Source organism: Poecilia latipinna, unplaced genomic scaffold (genome assembly GCF_001443285.1).
Source record: "Poecilia latipinna isolate Pla-1442-1.1 unplaced genomic scaffold, P_latipinna-1.0 Scaffold16, whole genome shotgun sequence".
Lineage (NCBI taxonomy): Eukaryota > Metazoa > Chordata > Actinopteri > Cyprinodontiformes > Poeciliidae > Poecilia > Poecilia latipinna.
The window spans coordinates 164,044-186,051 of NW_015112632.1; the positions used below are offsets into that span (position 1 = coordinate 164,044).

General features: G+C 38.5%; 1 protein-coding gene across 1 annotated transcript; it reads right to left on the reverse strand.

Moving 5' to 3' along the window:
* Positions 1 to 555: 555 nt before the first annotated feature.
* On the reverse strand, positions 556 to 21,200 carry npdc1a (neural proliferation, differentiation and control, 1a). Its single transcript, XM_015033765.1, has 9 exons — positions 20,832 to 21,200; positions 10,639 to 10,785; positions 3,368 to 3,481; positions 3,048 to 3,281; positions 2,715 to 2,781; positions 1,716 to 1,806; positions 1,481 to 1,560; positions 1,302 to 1,401; positions 556 to 1,217 (listed from the first exon to the last, which is right to left on the reverse strand). The coding sequence occupies exons 1-9, from the start codon at positions 20,953 to 20,955 to the stop codon at positions 1,146 to 1,148; spliced, it is 1,029 nt and encodes a 342-aa protein (XP_014889251.1). The 5' UTR covers positions 20,956 to 21,200; the 3' UTR covers positions 556 to 1,145.
* Between the last annotated feature and the right edge of the window lie 808 nt (positions 21,201 to 22,008).

Sequence of the window (22,008 nt, forward strand, 5' to 3'; positions counted from 1 at the left end):
GAGGACAAGGAAAGTATAAGAACGTATATGAGCAAGAAAAAAAATGTAAATATAGGAGGATGGGATGACAAAAGGAAGGAAGAAAAGAATAAAAGATATTTTCCCACACTTATCCAGGCCTGGAAAACACTGAAACCAAATTCCAAACGTTTCCAGGCTGCATAGGGACACTGTAAATGAAAACTATGGCAAGCACAAAATGAAAACCTCACTTTTTCCTCCACATGTGGTAAAAAGTTTAATTTTCAATCTTTAGTCTGCATGTACAAATATCTATAAAAAGTGAACAATCTCACTCTTTGTATGTACATTTTGCAGCACGTGGATAGTTTGAGCCCAAAGACTGGAAAGAGGGACACTACAGGATCATTATGATTGCCAGTAAAACATCTAGAGGTACAGCTCATCTCAGATTTCATTCAAGTGCTCGGAAAGTCACTTTCCCCCCGCCCTCCATCAGCGACGTGACGCACACACATGGAGGCAGAACGATCCATCGAAGCTTCGCCATGACTAAAACAATACAGTCAAACCATGCAAGACAGCATTAAGTACTTCATTTTTACCTATATAACTTTAATATCTATACTTTATCGTCTCAAAATCTTCATGTGCAGCCTATAAGGACAGGAAAATACACGAGCAACACCAGCAGTTACAGTTCAATGACCATTTTATGATGCATTTTTACAGAAAACCGATATGAAATCTGTTAAAACAAAAATTAGAGAGGGTATCTGCTTTAGTAGAATATTCCTATGTATATGTGTGATATATATACACAGATATATATCATCTGTTATGGTATTCTTTGGAAATAGCTGCAAAAATAAAGAATAAAGACATTAACTCAGAATCAAACACTCAAACAGAACAAAACACTAACACTAGCTTGACTTCGACTTAAATCAACGAAAATTAAATTAAAAGATAGAGTTTCTCTACAACATTGACAGGAATAAATTAACAGGGAACCCATTACATATTTGTAGCACTAAAAAGCCATAGTGGGGGGCCTATGTGTTAAAAAGGCGGATGAGAAAACAATCATTTCCACAACATCATTCTCGATTTCCATGCAGGCAGAGAGAGAAAACAGGAGCTTTCTTCCAGATAAATTTGTTTTGTGTGTGTGTTTTCAGTGTTCACTTAGGAATCCCCTGATAATCCGGAGTTGAATCATCAAACAGAGGATTTTTAACTTCCATCTCTCCAGTCTGGGAAGAAAGACGATAAAGCATTTCAATAAAACATCCGATCAGAAATGATTTGAAGGTGCTCAGGTGTGTGTGCGTGCTCACCGGGGCGAGTCCAGGACACTCGTACACCGTGAAGCCGCCTCCCACTTCTTCTTCGTCCGACGTGGCCTCAGCGTCGAGCCCTTTCTGTTCGGGTTTGTGACTGATGGAGAAACGGGGATTTTAAAGTTGTGGCAAAAACTCCACAAAAGGCTGTGTGGAGACAGAGACGGGAAACATACCTTCCCATCGACAGCATCTGTTGTTTCTGGTGCTGATAGTGATACATCTGAGCGTTTTCAGCCAGCGTCTTATCAAGCGTCTTATGGGGGCAAAACAGAGAGAGAAAGGCGTAAATGATGTTAGAAACTGAAATCTGGATGCATAGAGTGTGGTGGGGGGTGTTGCACACCTTGTTTTTGCACAATAAGGGTGAAGTGGGAAAAAAAAAAAAAACAGAGCTGAGGGGGGACTTACAGATGAACCGTTGGCTGGAGTTGGAGGAACGCTCGGTGCCCTGAAAGCAGGGTAGTCCACCTTCTCAGCAAGACGTGATTCTGTGCGCAGCCTGCAGGGGGAGTCATGATCAACTTTAGGATCAACTGCAATGTTCTCATATTTCCCTCAAATTATGAGGATTTCTAAAGTCTGACTTTTTGATACATTTTAAACTCCTTATGGTTTGTATTTCAGTTAGCATTAAGTGTAAAGACTTTTTTTTTTCAAGCATTCATTTAAATACAGTCTGAGAGAAAGTGGCAACTAAAATAAAGAATAGCCATGCTTAAAAAGCTGTCTTTAGTCAGTACACATAAAATAATTTCTCAGTCTGATTAATAAATACATTGAAGACGGCAGTGTACAGTATTTATGTGGAAGAATTTAACTCAGAATAACATTTTGTGGAATTTGAGCAACTCTGGATGCAGTACGCACAACTACCTGCAGATGTCACTAAACATCCTAAATCCATCTGCTGAAAACAAGAAATTTTATTTTAGATTTCCTCATAAATGTGGTTGCTATTCAAAGGCAGGCTTCTAAACTTAATCCACTCAAAAAGGAAGTTAAATATAATTCAGCAAGCCCAATGAATGGGCCAAAAGAACCAATTGTGTTTGACTGACTGTGGATAAATAGTTGTTCTTAGCTAAATGCAAATGGGTAAAATCAAGTCAGTCTGCTTTTATGTACACAAACTTACAATACATGTCAGGTTAGAGCTTTTCAAATGTTTATCACTATCCTACTTGTCATTTAAAATAATTAAAATGACAAGAAACTAATCAAATGTTTCATGTAATTAAAAATGCGCAGTTCTGAGGAAAAAAAAAAATCAGTGAAGCTTTATCATCATTTGGCTCTGGAATAAAAACTGTTCAAAAGAGTCAAATAGTTCCCGAGGAATTCAACCAAACACTTTGCTCCCAACTGCAGCAAAAACATTGCATAGTTTTCGCCTTTCTTTATACTTACTTGACGTAACAGACGGAAGCCAAGATCACACACACGGTGCCCACAACAACACACAGCGAGATTATGACTGCAGAAAAATGAACACAAAGAAGAAAATCATTTATTAAGCATTTATAAAATGGAATTTAAAATTGTGATAAGAAGTTAGATGAGATACTCTTCATGTGGTTAAAAAAAATTTAATTCTTTAGCAGTTTTTATGGTTGTAACATTTGGTTAAGATTTAATATCTACTGTATGAAGGGTATTCTTGCTTCATTAGAAATCAGTATGATTTAACTCCCAACAATATCCGCCAATAAAAAAAAAAAAAAAAAAGAGTTAAACACTCACTGACAATGATGGTGTCATTTTTGGGATGGGGCACAACTAAAGGGCCGGCTCGGCCATCAGCTGCGGTGAACCTGTGGTGCGGGGTTGGCGTGTTGGGAACGGCGGCGCCCGTGGGGATCGGAGCTGCCGTGGTGCTACGTGGGATTTCCCCCGACAGTCGGTTCTTATTCTGGGACTTTTGCTCAGATGCCCCTGTCCTGCTGTCCTCAAGATCCGCCGGGGAGGAAATGGAATCTGGAAGGTCAGACAGAGATTTTTAGACAAATTTCAGCAACTATAATATCAATGTCGCCTTGCTAAATTTGTGGCCGATTTCTTACCAGTTTTTTGCGGTTGATTTTTTGTTGTTTTTATCTTCGACACTTCCTGTTTTTCTATGACGGAGTGAAGGAAATCTATTTCTTCGTCCAGATCAGTGAAGATCCTCACTTTGCCTAGCCAGCAAAAAACATTTCATGTTTCAGTTATGTTTAGAAATAAATAACTTTCATGCTTCTTCAAACTTAAAACGCTTTAATATGAAATCTTTAAATTTGATAGAAATGATGAGATAAAAAAAAAATTAAATATATATATTCTGTCTTTGGAAACATATTTTTGACCGCTAAGGTCAATTATAACATGACTAACTCATAAATGGCTCAAACTCATTTATACATTTGGGTTTTGGCCCCTAGGTCCCTCCAGCAGTTTTGAATCCCAGTGGAAAAATACCACATACCTGCACTGCTGGGCTTCCAGCAGTGAAGGAAACCCACCTTTCTAATCTTTATTTACTTCCTAATTTGCTTTTGAATTATGCTGCATTCACTGTAAGTGGGAAACTCTCACTCTTGCTTTAGTTTCCTGTAACAATAAATTGCTGTTAATGTTTTTTTGTATTTAATTTAAATTTAGAAATATAATTTAAACTAAAGAAAAAAATATGTTTTGCCATTTTCTCATATCTACTGCTCTTTCCCTCCCAGGAATCAGTATAACAAAAATAACTAAATGATTAGTACAGAACTTCAAATAAGCCAGAAAAATGAAGAGGTTCTGATATCTTGTCCAAGCTTATATCAGTCTTATATCAGTACCAGTGATCCATATAAGATACACAAGAACATTTTCAGAAATTAAGTAAAAAAAAGTACAGTTTGCTCACAAACTAATGTTTAGCTAGAAGATAAAAAACTACCCTTAAGTGCATTTTGTGTTAAAACAATCTCCAAAAATAAGCTCACAGTAAAAACAGTAAAAACAGAAAGGAATTTGTTTCATTAAGCCTTTAAAAAGCAGCTAAACATAAAATATCTCTAAATATTGTTCATATATTCATTTATTTCTAATAATATTTAGCAATGTCTTATTTATGGCCGTTTTGAGCTGCTGATACCAGAGGCTGTGGTTTTATTTATTTATCGTGGTTTATAGCCACTGATACTGAAAATTCATCTATTTATGAATTTAGTTGTTTGTTTTTTTACTTTTTAACATATTTGAGTATTTTTTAAACACATTTATCTTAAAATGTTTAACCCTTGTCCCATTTTACTTTGGTAAATTGACATCTACTGGATTGTTTTTTTTTTTTTGTGCCAAATGAGCATTTCTTCATTTAAAAAACAAAAACAAAAAAAAAACATTGCATCTGTTCTTAAAATATCACAAGCAACACGAGGATAACTTTATTAGCTAGACAAGATAAAGCAAAGACTTTCTAAACAGACATGGAAAATATAGACCATCTTTACATTATCGCAGTAACTTTAGATAAAAGAGACGCTCAGGAAAGACACACATTTGGGTTTAAGCATGCGTACATGAATGCACAGGTGCTTCCAGCATCTTACGTGCACAATGACAGACATGGAGTGTGCCTGTGTGTGTTGTTTGTTTGAGGAGCTGGTTAAAAAAGGCCAGACAATACTAAACTGTTGTTAACAGCCCTTTGCGCCAGACAGCGAACCGCATTCCAGCAGGACAGCCCCGGGCTCCAGGGCGACCGGGGTCCACAGTGTGTGTGTGGCCAGGGGAAGGAGCACCGCAGGGGGCGGGGGTTGTCCCCGGAGCAATCAGCCAAACCTCGGCCTCACCGGGCCTGTCCTGTTGCAGGCACAATAGACTCCAAAGCCTGCTGGTAATGGAGGTCATCAAAGAGTTATTTCCCTCCATAAAGCCTCACGTGTATTTATTATTACACGCAAGGCGACAAAGACGGCGGGGAAACACGTAAATTTAAAGTGGATTTTAAAATAAAAGCGTCCTGTCTTTTCGCTCTTTTGTTGATTATAATCATCAAATAAAAAAAAAAATAAGATAACCGAGTGGTGACCAGCGACACTTTCAAAATAAGTGTCCACCTAAATTATGGTGGCGATTACAGTGTCACTTTCACTCCAGAAGGCTGGCCATCTGGCTCAGTTAATGTGTATGATATGACATAGCAGCACTTTCACTGACTGCTTTGTTTTTTTCCGCACCCCGCCCCCCTCCACTAATGGCCATTTAGTGCACTGCATGGCAGATGTCTGTGGAGGCGAGATGTGCCATCTGCACTTTGCAGGTGGCTGAGCGCGCCAACTGTGCCTGTGCGCTGGCTGCATACAGGTCCGAATATGAAGAGGCGACGCAGAGAGGAGGACGCATTTGTTGTTGACGTTTTGAATGTTGCTCAGAAAAAATGAGCCTTGCAGAGCAGTCACCTATAAAAGGACTGGCTGGGTGTAAGCATACACACCTCTCCCTATGGAAGGAGAGTTTTGTCACCGGCCTGATAATGACCCATACCCTCTTGGGAAGCAAACAAACACTAAACATCTCAACAGGGATTGTGTGTCACACACATGCACACTGTTGTCTTTTCCCACTTAAAAAACACTCACATTTCCTGCTCCACCAAAAACCCATACACACATGCACTACCTTTTCACTTCTTCCTGTTAAAGAAGCGTCAAGATTTTCAACTTGCAATCAACCACAATAAACCCTCGTGTGATCAGATTGTGCATTGATCTAGCTTTCCTGGCCCAAACCAATTTATGATTTTGACCAAACTGTATTTTTTCCCAAAGGACAATAAGACAAAAACAACGAAGAAATGTGCTAGAGGTTATTTGATAGCGAGTGGAGAAAACTAAGGAGCTGCAAAAACTATCCAGATGTTATAGGGCGATATGTTCATAAGCTTAAAAAAGTCTTCTGTTTTATGGCAGATTAGATAGGTGCATCTGCAATTCTAACATTAATATTTCAAACAAAATCGTCCAACCATAATGGCTGATTTAAAATTTGTTTTTGGCAATAATTTGCCCCGAAGCTGAACAGAAACATATACTGATTCAAATAAAAAGGAAAACACAGTAATACGTCTGGTTTATCACTGATTAATTCTGTTCAGTAAGACTGAAACTGTGCACCTCTTTCAGTTACCATGGCATCAATCGAGCCTAATTTCTTTATACATGTATAGTCCTTTTCCAAAATTGTAAAACATATGAAAGTCAAACAAATATTGAGCTAAATTTAAATAAATAAATAAATAAATAATGGTTTAAAATGTTGATCTTAATATGGAATAAGTCATTGGAACCCATTGTTATTGATTGGAAAAAAAAAGTCACCAGCTAATCACCGCAATAATGTTCTGCTGCCACCTGGTGGGCAATCAGAGAACAACAATCAACATGGAGATTTTTATTTTTTATTTTTAACTTTTAAGGACCATTTGATGATCCAACTAAAGGCATAAGATACTAATTGATATTTAAATTTGATTTAGAGTAATCAATAATATTTAAAAACTATAAAGATTTATTTCACATGCCATTACATACAAGTTACATTTTTGAACTGACTTACTGAAATAAATAAAATTTCTTATGCCAATTTTTTTTTTACATGCACCTCTGTTCTCCAGTGAGTCTATAGAAAATCTCTACAAACCACTGGGTTAAAAGAAAGCAGACATGCAATTGCAACTTAATGTGTTTTGGTATCGGAACAAAAGAGCGGAGAAGTATATAATGAAATTTCCTTCTTGGCTGGACAGAGCGCCGTATATCCGAGTTAGTGTCCCACAAGCCGAATAAAGGTAGTCACAGCTGAGTGCACAGCTCTGAATGACTGCAAACAGCCTCACCTGCCTTTCAACTTCCGCTTTGCACAAATAATACACCTTGGTAGAAAAACCAAGGGTTCCTACGGAGGTTTAATGTCAAAAATTACATATTCAGCCTGATCCATTCGTCTATCCAGAACGTGAATAGGTGATTTTGATTTTTTTCACACTTCAAATCAAAATTTCCCACACTGTATTAATCTTGATCGATTCCAAATCTTAATGTCAGTCGTATCTACAAAAAGACTAAGGAATGCTAGACAAACTAAATGAAATGACAAATGCACACCCATATCACCGAAATAACGTTTAAAACCCAGAAACAAGCAAAACACCTGTATAAATATTGTCAAATGTTAATAACCATTAAAGTTCTGTAATTTTCATTCACTTTGTTAATTTAAGCAAGGAGATAATCGTCTTTTGCAGGCGCTAATGAAATACACTTGGCACCTTCCTTTTTATAAAACGCCTGCTAAAAATATCAGCAGCTGTAATTCCCAACTGTGCCAAAGTGTAAATGAAAAAGTTCAAACTGATCACATGTGATGATCAATGTTAAATTTAGAATAAAGAAGCTCAGCTGTAATTAGTAGATTAGTGAAAATAATAAAATATCGGACCAATAACTATGCTTAATAAGAGTCTTTTCAAGTAGAAATCATTGGAATCAAATCATTAGACAGGATAAAACGACGGCTTTAATATCTTTAGTACGGTAAAATTGTACAAGGACTTTTCATTTATGTATTTTTTTTTTTTTTCCAGGCCTTCTGCTGCCAAACTGCAGCTGGACGTTTGCGGTAATTGCCCGTTAGTCCAACAGTTGCCAGACGCTGACAGATAAGATGATGAAAGGGGGAAACAAACTGGATGATGGAGATAAAAGCTAGAAAGGACACAAAAGCTACTGTGTAAAAGAGTAGAAACCCACTTTGTTCACGCCCTGCCTTCACCATGTATGCAACACAGCTGCTTTTAAAGAATGGCTCTTCTGTCGCTCTGTTTGTGCTTTTCACCAGAAGACATGGCTTTGAGGCATATTATCTGTTTACTAATGGCAGTGAACGCCTCCATGACAAACACAGGCAGTTCTGCCTACCTGTTCCCTTACCATGGATGCTCTACACCCATCAGCTGATTACACTTAATAATAATAACATGACATTTTTTTGTTGTGAACTCTGAGTATTTGGTGCATTTATTGTAGTACAACATGAGTGTATCTATCCTGGTAATCCATGCCTCCCACCCTGCCACTGACGGACCAAAAAAATAAATTTTCACCCCAAAGGACACAATCCCAAAACACGAATAAAACAGAACTTTTTGGCTTTTCAGGAAAAGTAGAACTGATCTAAACCAGAACAGAAACGTATTTACTTCAGGTTAGTGTCAAGTTTAGTGCAGCCTAATTCAGAAAATAGAAGTGTTTATATCTGTGTAGGAATAAATGCGCTCAAGGTCAATTCTTGAGCGCATTGAATTGGAGCCGTTTTTGCCCGCTTGTAAAGCAGGCGTTGTCGTCAACTGGTGCTGGATAAAAAAAAATAAAAAATTCTGAATAATGTTAAATGAAACGGTCCGTGAATCAGAAATAAACAGTTCTGCAAATTCTTTCCAATTCTGAGAAATTTAGAGCAGAATGACGACAGAAGTTACAGATTCCAAACAATAAAACTCGCTGAAAGCGGCCCGATAAGCTGCGAAACAAACTTTAAATCTGGGTGGAGCGCAACTAAAATGATGACGACGACATCCTGGGTCAGAAACGCAGCTCTTTAATTACCACCACCCACCGCTACACACACTAAGCAACAAAGTTTCAATTTTGTGATTTATTCGTTATGTGATATTTTTCAGGCAGCGAGTAAAGCTGCCCAACTAAACCACGCCAGCAGCTGGCCTGAAGCTCCTTATTGTTTCCTGACGCGTCGAAAGGCGTGCGATGCCTCTGACGAAGCAAATGCACATCATTTCGTGCGAATCTGAGTAATTGAAGGAAACAGCGAGGATTTCATCTGTTCACAACAACCACTTCGTGGGTCTGAGTGGCGAGTGTGAAAATAAGAGTCACTCTCTCCCGAGCGGATCAGAGTGTTCGGTAGTCTCCAAAGACTTTATGTAACCACTGTGCAGCTTAAACGTCTGCATGATGTACCAGATTCATACCACACACAAACTCATAGTACTGCACAAAAAAATCCCTTCATCCTCTGCGTGACAGGGACTTTTCTCCTGCTCAACCAAACTTTTTTTTTTCCTTTTCTTTTTTTATCTGATGCTTCGCAATTAGTTGAGTCAAGTTTCTCCTGGATCATCTCCTGCTGCTAATTCCCATCCAATTCATTAACCCTGCAGAGGTTCAACACCGCCCCCCCAATAACATAAATGTATATTGTTTATACTGAGGCAAACCACTTTAATATTTTTGAAATGTCTCCTCCATTTCAGTTTTTGCTTTGAACGCAGCACAAACTATTATAGAAATCAGAAAAATGAGACTTCTTTCCATTGCCTGGCTGTTTTATTGAACGATATTAAATTCAGGGATGAAGATGAAGGGCAAAAGAGAGAGAGGGAGAGAGAAACATGTTATTGCAGTGATTAAGGCTGCCAGTGCGGGGGCGGTGCATATATGTGTGTGTGTGTGTGTGTGTGCTGCAAACACAGCAGGGGCAGAGCAGGATTAAAGCTGAAAATGCTCTGTTGCTGGGAGAAGCATAAATGGGAAAAATGAAGGAAAAGCAAAAAAAAACAAAAAAACAATCAAAAACACAGATGAAATGACAGCTGAACAGAGAAGCAAGTGCAGCTGAATTGAATTGATAGATGCTTAAATGCTTAAAAAGGCACAGGGCGGCCATGGCTTGGCTTTATAGAGAACTGGTTTTCATTTGGACAACAAACTGCTTGAGCCGCACATACATACTGACGTCTCTTTGACCGGAGACACTAAAACATCCTCACTTGATTAGTATAAATGCATCGTTGGCCACATCTGCTGCTCTACTGATAAAGGTGTGTACATAGTCTTAAAATGAATTCAGCTTTTATTGCAGTAGCGTAACCTCGCACAGGAAATTGTGGGAAAATCTTTGAACTAAATGTATTTAATGGAGAAATGCATCGCGCATCACTTCCTTTATAAAGGGGAAGCACCTAGTTCTACTGCATCCTCTCAGCAGGTTAGAGCATAAAGTTTCATATGTATTATATTAACATTTTATGACAAAAAAAAAAGTGCCATGTCTCCAAATTGTTTCCACATATCTGACTGCAAGTATGTTAAAAACCATTGTATCAATAGTTTTCTTATTCGAAGAAGAACATTAGTGATATATAAACCATAATAATAATAATTATAAAATTAGCAATGACAATAATTATCAATATTCATCATTGTTTTTACATTATTGTTATTATTATTACAACATACTTGAATGCAGTGTGTGCAAGTGAACGGTGTCTGATGTTTTCTGTCCATACCATTTTTATGGTGCGTCTTCAGCACACAGCGTCCTTCGCCGTCCTCCCGAAACGGAGAGAGGCAGGAGCCGCACTCAGACGACGGTGGGTGGCAGTGGTGGCGTCTCTGCTGGGCACAGTCTATCGGATGAGGGCATTTTTTGTGAGCTAAGGGAGAGAGACATACAAAAAAAAAAAAAAAAAAATTTAGAAACCGCACAGGAGATGACGCGGCACCAAAAATCCTGTGAAGAAGATGTGACTCAACTCTGCAAGTCACATCTCTCGTTTGTGGGCGTCTTTTATCTTAAACTCAAAAACATCTCACCTTGAAGAGTTCACATGCCGATGTCACAGTTCCTAACAAGCAGCGTCAACGCGTTTCGTTATAAACCTCTCGGATTTTGTTTCAGCCAAACACATTCACCAGAAAGAACAAATAAAAAGTTAAAAACCCAACAATCTCTCCACTGCACAGTGTCGTGATCATGGCCCAACTCTTCAGCCGGTTTAATCAGGTCAAACCCAAATAAAGACCGATGTTCTCCCGCTATCGGCTCAGATAATCACCTGCCCTCATTACCGTCCGTCTGAATGAATTTAATTTAGATGCACGCGCAAACACACACACAGCTGGTGGGAACCCAAGGATGTGTTAAGGTCATAGCAGGTGTGTGTGGAAGGAGAGGGCAGAGAGAGGCTGATAATGAGCACTGCGGTGCCGTGTGGAGGGCCCAGCTAAAGGTGAACAGCACAGCAGGCGTAGACACTGTCATAACAGATGCAGCATGCAGTGACATGAGGAGGAAAGACAGAAGATGAGGTCAGTGTTCTCCAGCCTTGTGTTGGACCTGACATTTGGCTGCAGCTGCCCTCTGCAGTCACATCCTTCCTTTCTCAAACAGAGCTTTGAAGATTTTCATTTTCCTCCCTCCTCACTGCACATGGTGGCAAGATAAACTTCCTTGTTTTATGGTTAGAATTAGTCATTAATGTAGCTGTGGGAAAATTTAGGACATTAGATCATAGCAACCATTTCCTGCCCTGAACCCGATTGTCACACGAGAGGCAGAAAGTCACAGATTTCCTCACTGAAAATGTATCAATACTCTCATAAGATTAAGAAAGCAATGCATAAATTAATAGATAAAAACTGTGAACATTTATCAGAAGTGAACATTTATCAGCAGATGTCTAAGTTAAGTTTTAAGATGTCAAATAAACAGCTATCATTTACCGTGCCAAGATCAGGAAACAAACTCAATTCCCTGATTTTATTTTAAAATATGATTTCAACACAATGTTCAGCTGCAGTCCTATTTTGGTAAGAGAAATAGAGGGAACTTAAAAATAGCAGCAACACAAAAGCAGATATTGGGTTTCCATGTCCTTGGTTGACCTGCAGCTGTGCAATTTGAGAAATCTGCTTTGGGACGGATTTAAAAAAATAATAATACTATTAACTCCTGACAACAAGAAATCCCAGAGTTTCCAAAAACAATAAATAAAATAAAGCTTTGAGCTTTAATCCATTTCCATTCCATTTCATGTAAGTTTCACATAAAATGAAGAACGAAAACATGGAAAAACACACCATACGTTTATTGTTAAGTACGGTAGAAGAGCTATGATACTGAGGGCCTGCATCGTGTTTTTTCTGAAATGTCAATTTAAATCTTTCTGTTGGAAGAGTCAAATACAGTAAAACTATCCAAGAAATATGGCCAAATTGATGCAGAAATTGCTCACTAGATACTAAACCCACCTCTCTTCAGATCTAAATCCTGTAGAAAGCCTTTGAGGTGAGCTGATGGCAGAAAAGTACGAGAAAACACAGGTCTCTGGATGATCTACAAAGATTTCATGTCAATACATCATGTGAGAAACAGTTTCTATGATGAATTTAATGATTTACCTCAACCTCATGGAAACTGCAAACACTGTTCTGGCCCCGTGCCTCTATTTGTCTTTGCCTCTGTTGTCACTTTAACACACTCATGATCACGCCAACGCGTCTCCCATCTGAAAAGGTCCTTTATCAGATTTTTTTGTTACGAAAGCAGTTGTCCTAAATTTTAATATATCTGCTCTCCTAAAAATTATGATGTAGTGAAAATCTCAACACCTTTGGTCAGCACTTTGTGTGTTATCCATGTGGGAAGCAGATAATTATTCTCCCAACACGCATTTAATCAGAAACACCGACACACTCCAACTGTGAGATTTGGCGACAGAGTAAAAAAAAAAAAACAACAAAAAAAATAACAAGGGTGACGCTCGGGTGCAGTACAACCAATATCTGAGATTTAGAAGCAGCATAGAAACGGGTAGGGAGCTCTTTACTTTCAACAAACAGGCACAGATCTTTATTTTTCAGCACAGGAAATTACAAAGTCCCAGACAAAGACCAAAAACATGCAACATAGTATAAAATAAATCCCAAAAGCATATCAGAACGTTCGGCCTCAGTTTAGTCAGGAGGAGTGAGGGCACATTATGCAACAGAGGAACTCAGAAATTGGTCCTTGGAATTAAGTGGAGGAAAAAATAAATAAAAAAAAATTACTAACCATCTGCCGCTGCTGTTGCCAGGGTTTGAGCTCAGCAGAAACTCAGCCAAGAAAAAGAAAAACTAAGAGCAAAACAGTGGCATACATTCTCACAAAGCCTTATAAACACCTACGCTCTCAGACCAACACGTATATAAAAGCCTGTTTGCAGCTCGGTGCTCCTTCAAGCTGTTCTGCAACTACAGTGGAACAAGTGTCACAACATGCAGTCGTGTACGTTTGTGATTTTGGTCAGAACATTTTTTTTTTTTTTTTTTTTTTTTATTGGAAAAGTAGGAAATTGGTAGGCAGAGATTCTTCAATTCCCATTGTTTGCATTTCCTGACTCGGATAGCAGACAGGATGTAAGCCAAGCACTCAAAATCAAGTGGAAACATTAAAGAGCTCAGCTTGGTTTCTCTGCACTTAATAGAACCACTGAGTGTATCTCCGCTTGGGCAGGATGATAAAGCGCTCTAAAGGACGCGTTTGTGTTTGGCTTTTGGAGTTTCTACTTCAATCTCAAATTACAAAAAAAAACCAAACAAATGTTTGGCCAACCTGTTTCTAAATGTTTGCTTTCATTAGCCTCAGCTGGGGCAAACCCAGCCGCTGCATGCCTGAGAGAGCTTTACTTTCTCACGTCGTACGTAAAAGGAGAGTCAGCACAAATACACTATGCAGGGCAAATTCATATATAAATATTTTTCTTAGTTTGCTTTTAGAGAACTGTATAATAGAGAAAAATTATTAATTAAAAAAAGTGGATACGAGTAATTACCACTTTTCAATAACTCTACTCGGGCTTTATCTCTTTTTAGATTAACTGGGATCAAAGCTCACAAATGCTTTGTTTTGTCAGTATGAATAGCTTTACCACATCAATCACTTAGACAGCATTGTGGTGTTCCCCACAGGTCTGAGCTCAGTCCTTTTGTTTTTTGTTGTCGTTTCCCCCCCACCCCCTTACATGTTACATCTTGCTCATCTTTTCAAAATATAAATATATTTATCTCGATTATTCTGTATTGTACATCTCAACTAAATGTGCTGAATTCAACAGCTTTGCCAATCCAGCAGTTTGAGACTTATTGTCAAAATGGCACCATTTCCATAAAGTAGACAAGAACGGGTGATGGCGATCATTCTGTCCGGTCACCCAAATATCAGTTTTGCTAAACTTGAACACTGTAAAATGTCATATCAGCCAAAATGAACCAAGAGTGTATATTTGATGCCAACTAAGATTAAGTTATACATTTGATTTAACTCCTGATCTATCAAAAAAAATAGTTAGGCTTCTATCTAGTCTCAGGTAGTTTGATGATCTGAGGGTGCTTTGTGATAGCTAAGGGAACTATGAATGTCCAACCATCGGTTTTTGATCTTAAACTGAAGTATGCTGGATTAATGCGGCAGGACAATAATTCTAAGCACACCCACAAGTCCACATCTGAATAGATTAATAAACAGAAAAGAAAGGCTTTGAAGTGGTCTAATCAAAGTCCAGACTTAAAACAGACTGAAAGGCTGTGGTTTAATTTTAACCAGGATGTTATACCACTAAACCATTCCAATGTGGGTGGATTAAAACAATTCTGCAAAGAGATAGAGGACCAATATCCCAACAAAGATGCATTGCCAGGAACTGCAAACAAGCAGCGGCAGCTTTTGGCATCAAGGGTGGCACAACCGGTTATTAGGTTCAGGGCCTATGGATAAAGTCGTAACTTTAAATGCTGCATTTTTATTCTTACATTAAAATGTATTTGATTATCTGAAAATGACAAGAAAGCAAAAAGTAAAGAAATCCGTAAGGCTTTCAAATAATCCAAAACTCAAACCATTTTTTGCACCATTACACCTCCATACAGAAAATAAGTTAAGAAAATGGGAATAAACATTTTCTGGCAAGAATCTCAACAACCAGGCACCTTAAAGCCTGTTGGTGCATTTACAAACCTTCATTAAGTCTCTACTTTAAAAAAAAAAAAAACTTTCATCTTGATCTTTTACTTTCATTATTAATCGAAGTTCCAGTTTACATCCACCATGTTAAAGAAAGCCATCAGGATCATTTAGTGCGATAAACTGTAACACACGTCAGCAAGGAATGACAGTGTGCAACAAATATTTACACATGTGGACAGATTGGTATGTGCTGTCAAACCAGCTGCTTCTGGTAAGCAGTTGAATAACTGCTGGGAAATTATCTAATAACTTTCAGATTCCACAGGGTTAAATTTATCCACACAACAATAAAGATTTTTAATAAAAGTACAAGAACGCTGCAGAGTCAAATTAATTTTTTTTTTCCCCCTCATAGAATTGTGGAAAGTCCCAAACTTAATTTAAACAGCCATTTGAATGGAAACCGTTTATGTCAGCGTTTTTTTTTTGTTTTGTTTTTTTTTTATAAGTGTGTAGAAGTCGTTTCCAATGTGATGCAATGGTGTGTCGTTCCGGCGGAAAGTGGGGCATGATTTTGCACCTGTTAAAAGCGCAGATGAACACACGCAGACACAGGAAGTACAACTTTAGTTCTGCAAGCAGACAGTGGTACAGGTGAGAAGGAAGTGAGAAAAAAAAAAAAAAAAAAAAACAGAGTTAAAGAGAGTTACCGAGAAGGAATGCAAGTTCACGGAAGAATGACGAGGAACTAGATGCCTTCAGTCTTTGTCTGCCTTTTCTCTTTGTCTGTCACTGTGTCGTTTCTTTTGCAGTAACCTCTGTCAAGTCGGCCAATTAGCAATATAAATAATTACACCGCGAGGAATTAATGAGAATGAAGCAGAGCAGCTTACAGCACAACAAACAATAAAGGTGGAAAGGGTTTAAAAAAAAATAGTGTAGAAAATAAATCTTAGATCTTGTTTTGTTCTTCATCATGACCGATGGGTTAATTATCATCTTGCTGGATCATTAGTTGAATAAATAAAGAATACTAACAATTGTGGAACATTTGTTGGATTGACTTTTTATCCCTACGATATCTACACAGGAGCACTACTGATTAACTTGAGGTTATCCTCTTTTTTTTTTTTTTTTAAGAACTGGGTAAATATGACGGCAGCTTTCTTGGTAAGGATGTGGGCTACACGTAGCCGTACGTGCACAAACCGACATACCGAAACCTGCTGACATAGAAACAAGGGTGCTTCCCTCAGTTCTGAGTTTTCAGATGGATACGAACGAGTCGGTTTGCCGACAAATGAGGGGGAAAAAAATAAAAATAGGCTACATATCTGACGGCGATGGCTTGAGAACCACCTTTCAGCCTCGGCTGTCAGCTCTATTGTTTAAGACTTTCCTTCTGAAACAACACCAGAGACAATGAGGCAATTCAACATTGCTGACAAGCATCTTCTGGGTGCTGCGTAATTTAATTACCGAAGCGAGAAACCAATGGTATTGAAGCTCTTTGTGAAATGCTGTCAATGTCAAACTCAAGAGCGTACGGAGCTGTACAACAGAGGCGTTTTAAAACCAGATGTGGTGCTTTTTTTTTTTTTTTTTTTTTTTATCTTTAGCCTGGAATTTTTGACTCACTTCCTTAAAAAGGCAGATTCAATGTAAAATACATTAATCATACAAAAGATATTTACGAGAAACCGTATCCTGACGTGGTCCGGCATCACTGCATTAAGAGGAGGTGTAACCAAAACCAAACTGTGCAATTAGCCTGAAACTTTACTCAGACCGGATTATTGCACAATTAAATTAAAAGTCCTACTTTAAGTACTTTTCTCAATAAACTGATTTGTTCCTCATTCCAGAAAAATGTTACTGTACTTCCAGAGAAACTTTTGCACAAGCAGTTGTGCTGCAAACACAATTATATACCAGTATTTAAAGTTTCACTATGTCCCATCGTGAATTTGTCCCTCCATTTTTAACATTCACTTGCATTTTGACCCTTTCCAACTTGTTATTTTTATCCTCTTTAACTATCGTACACTAGGAGAAAGGGATGAAATATGCGTTTCAGTTTATTGAGATGTGGACAAGAACAATTCAGCACACCTGAACCATTTGGACTGTTAAGACGGTACTCATCCTTTACCATTTTTGCTTTTTTTTTTTTTTTTTTTTAAACTCCACTTCTTTGGTGTAAAAAAAAAAAAGAGTAGTCAGTCACAGGATGTCATTTACCAACCACACACTGTGGGAAAACTCTGCAAACACCCAACCCACCGGTGACATTACATTGTTTTCTATATCCAAATCGGAGTAGTGATATGTCACTGTACTGGTTTCATAAGAATGGCTTTAACTTTTGGGGAATATTACATCTAAGCTTCATTGATTGAGGTTCTGATCTGTATATGGGTCAGTCGACACAACCCAAAAATGTTGGGTTTGAAATGTTGGGTTACAAAAGACACAAAATATCAAAGTAGCAAAATAACCAGCATTGCTGTTTTTATTCCTGAACTCAACACTTGGATACACGAGTGTTAAGTGCATAAAAACGTGCAGGTATGTAAATGTTTTTACGTACTCTTGGGCGTTTCAATGTCTCCTTGTGTTCTCGTCTGGCCTTTCCCAGCTCTTAATTCCCACAGTAAATTACTGCTTTGGCTGCAGGGCAGAAAAGGTTGAATGAAAAATCTCAGAGGAAAAAGCCACTGTGTATGCAAAGAGGAGGCCGAGTGTGACACTTAAGGATGTGACTGGTTAAAGCTTAATCCTGGTGAGGGAGGGGAAAAAAAAGGCCACAGGCCGAGGCTCGCTGAGTAATAAGCACGCTGATTCCAAGTGGGCTGTGGAATAACAAATTCGGCAGCACAACAATGATCTTTCTCAGTCAGAATATTGAGGGAAGAAGGTCTTCTCCAACCCTTCAGTCACAAAGAACATGCAAAACTAAATAGATTTGAATAAAAAGCTACAGAATGATTGTGCAGAATACAAGAAACCCTGAATGTTCAATAAATTTGGAACTTTCAGAGCTTACTAAACATAGTTTATGCAAGCAATTGCTTAAATGGGGATTTTGGGTAACTTCCAACTCCAGATCTCAGTGTTAGGAAACCAGCTTGATGGCATATTTACACTTGATGACACGCCAGTGTTTTACTGAATCAGCTGCGGAGTCATGAATCCATCTACAGTCGATTTTCCTGAACCCCAAACGTGTTCTCTTTTCGAAGGAAAACACATTGAATTTAAGCCCGTTTACGTTATGCAGAGCTGTGGATCCTACAAGACTGACGCAGCTTTCCTCTGCAGCCATTTCACAGTAGAGTGGTGGGAGAATGCGCCGCCGTCTCCAACGCTCCTGTGATTTCCACACGACATATGCGAACAATAGCCCACATACTGCAGCACTGCCACTCGCCGTTATGAGCAAGCTGCGTTCGACTGCAACAGTTGTCACGTTGAAAACAAATCAAAGCCTCTGACAGCCGATGAGACCCAACATATTCTCTGCAGGAAGAAAAAGACAACAAGACCCGCAATCCTCCAGCTGTTAGTCTCTGAGCATGTTTGAGAGACGATTACAATATTCTGCATCACGTTGCACCTGCAAAAGTGTTACCTACGCCTTTAACCTTTTTACATGTCGTCACCTCAAATCACAAACTGCAATGTATTTAAGGGAATAAAATGTGGTAGATGAACAGAAACTGAAAGAGCACTGCTTAATCCACCATTCAACAAAAAACCAAAACATGTAAAACATGGTGGCGGCAGCACCATGCTGTGGGAAAGCTGGTCAGAGACGATTTGAAGAGCATTCATATAAAACACAGGCAGCAGAGCAAAGGAATTGAAAAAATGGCAGAGGTTGACACCAGGGACCCTAAACACTCAGTCAGAGCTACAACGGAAGGGTCTAGTCAAAGTCCAGGCTACCTTTGTTGAGAATATATGTGGCATGATTTAAAAATTTCCCTATGTCTCCTTTTGGTGGACACATGTCCAGTAGGAGTACCACCTGTTATTGCAGTAAAAGGTGGAACAACAAAGGTTTTGACTTTGATTTTTATTTGCAATTTTGTAATCTATATATAATTTTCCAGGCATTTTTTTTGCATCAATTCCATTAACCAGAGCAGGATTTTGCAGCACAGACAATATAATCCACAGTATTTGCAGTACAGAGTTCAAGAATCCACATTTTTGCTAGAGTCAGAGCCACAATTCTCACAAATAAATAGATTTAAATCACAACATCCAAGAAGAAAGTGGCCAAATATTTGGGTTTTAGCTTAGAAAAGTCAGGGATAAAGATTAAAAACTTGGCCAACATAGTAAAAACAATAAATTAATAAATTTAAAAAAAAACACTGCGGTCTCTGAGTCAGAGTTTCTCCGTTCATCCTTTACATCATTTCGTATTAATGGCCTTCAGACTTCAGTGGTTTAAAGCGAACAATTACCGCTGCTTAAACCTGAGATAAATTCACCACAGCCTGTGTCAGTGCCACGTCACCGAATGTTCAGCGCTAATGCGGACACTGTCTGGGGGTTTTGTGTGTCTGATAAAGGCTAAAGATTAAAAGTGACGGATGGTTCAGCTGCTGCTTTTCCCATCGTTTTTTTTTTTTTTTTTTTCTGTTTTCTAAAAGCTGAGAAGCGGCTTAACTTCCCTGTCTATTCAAACACCAGGCTATCACATGATATACATGTACCCAGAAGTAAATTGGGTTAATAAATCTCACAGTGGCTCACAAACCTGTCCACATGCAGCTCAGGAGGGCAAAATCATAAATAAACCGATGGAGTTTTTAAGATTTCCTTATGGCTCGAACTTAACGATTTAATTCAGTAAGCTTTTAAAATCCCACTGCTGGATTTTAATTAATGTTTTTCATAGTTAATAGTATTACCTATAACAATTACAGAGCCTACTCTAGATGGTATATGGCCCAAAGCAAAACTCACCAGTCATACCAGCGCCACTGACCTTCCATTATAATTTCCATTCTTTTATCAATTTGGCATTCATGTTAATGTTTCATCATTAGCTAGAGAGAAAACATTGAACTAAATTGACTATATGACCTATTGTTCTCTACAAAATTTATTACAAGCTTTCCCTAACTCAGAATGAAAGCACAGGCAGAATAAAGTAAAAGTATACAGTAAATAGAGAATTGCATCCTTTGTTGAAAATGTGGAGCTAATTTAAAGAAAAAGTTGTATAAAAGGTGAAAAGTAATAACTTTAGGACTAATTATCCTACTGTAAAATTATCACCAACTTCCATCCTTTATGCTCTGCCTTAGTATGCATACAACTGGTGCATTCGTAAACCTGACCTATGTGGATTCAGTACCCAGGTGAAAAAGTCGCAAAGTTCGCATCTACCTTAGCCCGACCTAATAAATTCACCTCCTTACATAAAAAAAAAACCACAAAAAAAACAAAAAAACAAAAAGAGTCTATTATTAACAACTGCTTACAAGGAAACAGATTAAATCGCCCGACAAGGAAGGGAATTTTCATTTCCCTCATGCTTTCCTCCAGATCCATCGGTTTAACCTGCTCACACAAACATCACATAATAAACAATAAGCGTTAATTAAATATTACAAAAAGGCCCGTGGGTTCTTTTAAACCATTGGCAGCAGTACTGGAAACAGGTGACCTAGCAACCCTTTGTTTCTTTTGGGCAATTCCTGCCCAGCTTTAGGTTTAATAAATGTGAGCATTTACCTGGGAGGCTGGCGCTCACGGGGACGTAACATAGCAGCATAAGCAGCGGCAGCGCGGCGGCGAGCAGCAGCGGCATCGAGGCCCGGTGCTGGTGGCCGCACCGCGGACTGGAAAACAGCAGCATCCTGGGGGTCTTCTGCTTGACGGAGGACCGACGAATGTTGTTGTCATTCCCCCATCACTTTATTTCTGTTTCTGTTTTTGCTTTATGGTTTCAGTGGCGCAGGAACGGAGCAAAGCGCGATGTTACAGACAGCAGCGGTAAACCGAGCGGAGGGGATGCCGACCGACTGATCCCACACTCACTGCGCAGCGTAATCCGCGTCAGGGCTAAAGATAGTGGAGCTTCAGGCGGAGGAGGAGGCGGAGGAGGAAGGGGTGGCCAAGTGTTTGATATGGTACCTTCAGGGTTCCCTCGTAAAGTCCAACACGACTCTTTCCGACTCAGTAAATTAGAAATTGAGTCTGTTTGAGTACAGTTCAAAAGGAGAAACTCATAGAGTTGATTTAGATGAATGAACGTGTGTTGGTTGATCTGTATAAAGAATTTGAGAGACCTAGTGATAATGTCTGATGTCAAAATTAACTTTTAACAATTACTTTTCAAACAGGTTGCTATGTGTTGAAGTTGGAGAGTCAATCCTAAAAATATTCATAACCATGGCAAATTTACTTTATTAATTATTTTTATTCAACAAGAGGCTTGTTTCTGAAAGAAAATGAGATAGTCTGTTGGAAATTATATAAAACATTCTCAGTAATCAATGAAAAAAATCTTTATTGGCATTAGTGCAGTGAAACCCTGCTTTTACATATTTCCTTCTGCATTCATGTTCCCTCCTTGAGGTTGGAAGGCCTCTTTACCATTACTTTAATATTTAGCTTCCTTTCCAGTTTCTGTATCAGATTCTTGCTTAACATTAACATTGCTTCAAATCAGAAGTAACATGTTTGTAAAACAACTCCAGTCCTCAAGTATACCTTCCACTTTAAATCATCACTATAATGCATTTTGCATTTACTCTAGCAATTTTTGGAGTGATCTGAACAATGTGACCAAAGAAAGAAAAGAAAAACAATAGAAATCGGCAGAAAGATGGCAACATTTTCTGACAAAAAAACCCCATTAGTATTCACAATTAGTTGACTTTTGATTGTGAAAAGTTTGTGTGAAAAA